This window comes from Solanum pennellii, chromosome 7 (genome assembly GCF_001406875.1).
Source record: "Solanum pennellii chromosome 7, SPENNV200".
Taxonomy (NCBI): domain Eukaryota; kingdom Viridiplantae; phylum Streptophyta; class Magnoliopsida; order Solanales; family Solanaceae; genus Solanum; species Solanum pennellii.
In genome coordinates, this window is record NC_028643.1 from 59,333,897 (window position 1) to 59,338,034 (window position 4,138).

The 4,138-nt window shown below is 30.2% G+C and overlaps 1 protein-coding gene across 1 annotated transcript in view; it reads right to left on the reverse strand.

Annotated features, from left to right (window-relative positions):
- LOC107026404 (BTB/POZ domain and ankyrin repeat-containing protein NPR1) overlaps positions 1 to 1,864 on the reverse strand; it is a 19,776-nt gene extending 17,912 nt beyond the window's left edge. Inside the window, exon 1 of the mRNA XM_015227358.2 lies at positions 1,039 to 1,864. Coding sequence (XP_015082844.1) covers positions 1,039 to 1,551 — 513 coding nt within the window. The 5' untranslated portion in view covers positions 1,552 to 1,864. The remainder of the gene's footprint in view (positions 1 to 1,038) is intronic.
- Between the last annotated feature and the right edge of the window lie 2,274 nt (positions 1,865 to 4,138).

Genomic DNA, 4,138 nt, shown 5'->3' on the forward strand with positions numbered 1-4,138 from the left:
GCTCGAAGTAGTGTTGAGGCTGATCTATCGATCCATGGCACACAAAATTTGTGAAATGTTGTGGCTCATGAGATTTTTGGAAGAACTAAGAAGGCATATGAGTTTTCCATTGAAGTAGTATTGTGAAAATGAAGGCGGACAATAAAGCATGTTTAAGTGGACATAGTTGCAGTTATTTTCACAAAAGGTCTTTTGAGGACTATTTTTGAGTCCTTGTGAGCAAATTAGGCATGATCAGTATTTACATGCCAACTTGCGGGGTAGTGTCGAATGTGTTGGCAGATTTAGTCACAATCTGGTCCATCAATGAGCTAACAGATTTGATTGTAATTTGCTCCACAAATAAGCTGGCAGATTTGGTTATAATCTGCTCTTGTAAATATGGAATTGAATATATTATTCTAGGAAAATAGTTTAGAGGAAATCCTTTGATTCAAGAATCTCCTAAGAATTAAGGATTGATTAGTTTATTTGATCTAACTTGTTCTCTTATAAATATTGTACAAACGCTATGAATAAATAGACTCTCAATATTTTCTGGCAAGGATCATGAGTACCCACATGAAGGGAAAGTTGTGAGACATCACTTGAGTAGGTTTGATCATTTCCTACATAGACCTCCAAATGCTCAAGTCATAACTGTGACACTATGATAATTATAGAAGTTAAAACCAGAATGGAGTGAACCTGAAATTATATGAAACGAAGTAGTCGAAAAAGACCTAAAATATCTCAAAAGCAAGTGGACTTCACTAAGAATGAAGTACAAGAAAAAAAGGGCACATTTAGATCATACCAATTATTTAAAATTAAAACATGCTCACAAGTGACTCTCAGAGATACTCGAAATTCCATAAGCAACTTAATAGATTCTCACTATTTCACTCAGAAAAATAAAGGCAAACATAAGTAAATCAAGAAAGATTTTGCAAGGACATTAAGTTGAGGGCATTAGTAATACAGCTGGCTAACTTATAAAGTTGCAATTCTATTAACAAAGAAAGAACAATTGATATTGAAGGGTTTTTGACAGTTCACCTGAAACTTGTCGACCAATTGAGAGATCTGAAAGGTAAAGGATGCGTACAAAACCTGAACCATGAAGGCCACAGCTGGCCTACAAGCTACATGCAAGCACTCATTGTCCACACAAACACACACATCTTTAGATGCAGGCCTAACTTTTCCACTATACAAATAGGCGAGCACACTGACCACCGCATCAAAACTCACCTCATACTCTTTCATCAGCTCTTTGAGTTCCAGCTTCGTGTTGCTATCTTTCCCACAGAATACATTCTTAAAAAAAGGACTCCTCGCCGACAAAATGCACCGGTGCACCGGAATTTCCTTACCGCCTGGAGCCAGAAGCTTCGCATCAGCGAAGAAGTCGAAATCCGGCGCAGACGCATCGAAGATAGACTCTAGTGTTTCTGATAGACGTTTGAGGGAATTGACGTCTGCCGGTGAAGTTTCCGATTCGTTCATGCAGCATATACTACTGCTTCCACTAATATCATTGGAATCCGAAAAAGCAGTTCTACTATCCATTAGAGCATACGTTCATGGGAGAAAGGGGGAATAGAGGGATCATTTGGAAGAAAGAGCCATTGAATTTGGGGAGAGAAAAGAAATTGAACAAGGGGTAGTTAGCTAGTTAGGAATTATATGAGGAATTGGGGGAGGAAAAGGGACAGAGAAGAAGGGAAAACAAGAGGAGAAAGCCATGGAAATGGAGGTATTGTAAAACAAATAACACAAAGTTTGCCATTCTTCTCTATGTGAAAACAAGTCTTTTTTGTTTTGCTACAGAAAAGTCAAATGGAAGAACAAAGGGAGCTCTTGGAAATGTAAGCAACAATCACTTTTGATTATTATTACTCCTTCCCCTATTTTCTAAGCAAATAATAATTAAATAGTAAAATATTTCAAAAATCAATTTACTTAAAGGTTTTATATTTTTCAAAAATATTAAGTTATCATTAACTCATATTTGTCACTTATTTCTAAAATAAATTTTAATTTTTTTTTGACATATCAAGAAAAATAATATTCTTTTCATATTTTCAGCATTTATAAGTATCTTCTATTTTATAAATCATTTTTCAAGATATAATTTAATAGGGTATAGTTTGATAAAATATTTATAACATTAATTATTTTTTTCTCAATAGATATCAAGTCAAACTGTGACAAATAAAAATAAACAAAGCGAGTAACTCTCTAAATAAATTGAAAATATAATTGGTAAAATAATATTGTCTTTTCTTGATTATCAAACAATGCCAAATAAAATAAGACAAGTAATAAGTCAAAATTAAACAATTAAGAAGGGAAAAAGTAGTATTTTAGAAATAAAAATTTTGATTATTATTTTTTAAAATTGTAATTCATTTCAATATTAATTACTTATTTTAAGATTATTTTTTAAAATCTTTAAGTGCAAAATATTAATTTATTACTTTCTCAATAAATATATCAAATTCTTCAGTTGTAAAAAAGAAAAAAACGAAACGGAATGAGTAACTAATTTAAATTAAGAATTATGGCCTTAAGATGTTAAATTTATTAGAGAAATGATTTTTCTTTTGTTAAAAATTCATATCCGATGAGAATACCATTTCAACTTGCATATTTAGTTTTGCAATTGTCCAAACGTCAGATAAAATTAGTTGAAGTTTGTAGGAGCAATTAATACTCCTTTTGTCCCTTTGACATCAATTTTTTTTTAGTTCACTTAAAAAAATATTATGTTGTTACAATTAAAAATAATTTGATTTTAAAATTATTTTTTACTTTTAATGAATAATTTACGCCATATAAATATTTAAACATCGTTTTAAATCACAATTTTCTTTTCAAATATCATGTTAAATTAAAAAGTACTCCCTTTTATTTAATAATATTTATCCATTATTAACTTAACATATTTCTTAAGAAAAAATAAATAAAGAATAATTTTACCATGTTACCTTTTGAATATAATAATACAATGTCTTGAAAAATATAATAGAGAAATATCTATAATTAATAAGTATAGAATTATTTATTGATTTAATAAAATTGACAAATATTATCAAATGTTTTAAAATAATATATTAAACAATTACTCCCTCCGTTTCATAAATAATGACTTAGTTTGACTTGGTTTAAGAAAAGAAAGAAGATTTTTTAATCTTGTGGTTCTAAATAAAAGTTATGTCAAATATATCAAAATGCTCTTTAATCTTATAGTTTTAAACATGTCACGCGAAAAATTAAAATTAAAATTAGAATATTGTCAAAAAAGTAAAAGACTCATTTTTTTAAATAAATAAAAAAAGAAATAAAAAATTATTTTAAAACGAATGGAGTATTATTAATCGAACGAAATTTCATAGACTTGAAAAAAAAAAGACAAAAAAGCAAGAGGAAGGTGACGAGTGAGGATGATGTGAGAAATAGTAGATAAGAGAAAGTGTCCACATTAAACCTCATCATTTTACGTGTTTTTTTCTAGCACAAGCAAACATTGCTTACGTCCCTCACCCCTCCAATCACCATTCTTTGTCTTTATCTTCACTTCACATGTCATGATTAAATGAAGGCTTTGTCTACGTATAAAAAATAAATAAACCATACCCACAAATATTAATCAATTGCCTACCCTACTTCAGTTTATTAGTCTCTATTCATGTAATGTGGACCTACTTCACTTGCCAACTCGCAATTAATAAGATGGCTTTATTCCAGTTTGACTCTCACTAATTGATTGATTTCATATCTATATATTTTTTCTTCTTGAAATGGTGCAACTTTAGAGTATATCTATCAGAAACTTGCTAATAATGGGTGAAAACGTCAAGACCCTTTGCGGACCTTCAATATTATATGGGGTAGCTTTGTGTAAAGATGAAAATCATATTGGGTCAACTACCTTTAGGGTGAATATGTCTTGAATTTTTAAGGACTTGATATTTTATGCGTATTTAATACTATTTTCATCCCTCAATCTTTGATAAGAAATAAGAGAACATGTATATCGTTTTGATGATTGTAAAGTGAACAGGGTGTGGGCTAAGAATAGATGGTGCATTGCATGGAATAGTAAATGCTCCTAGGTCTTCCATTTTTGCACTGGAGAATTTGAAGCTAATCA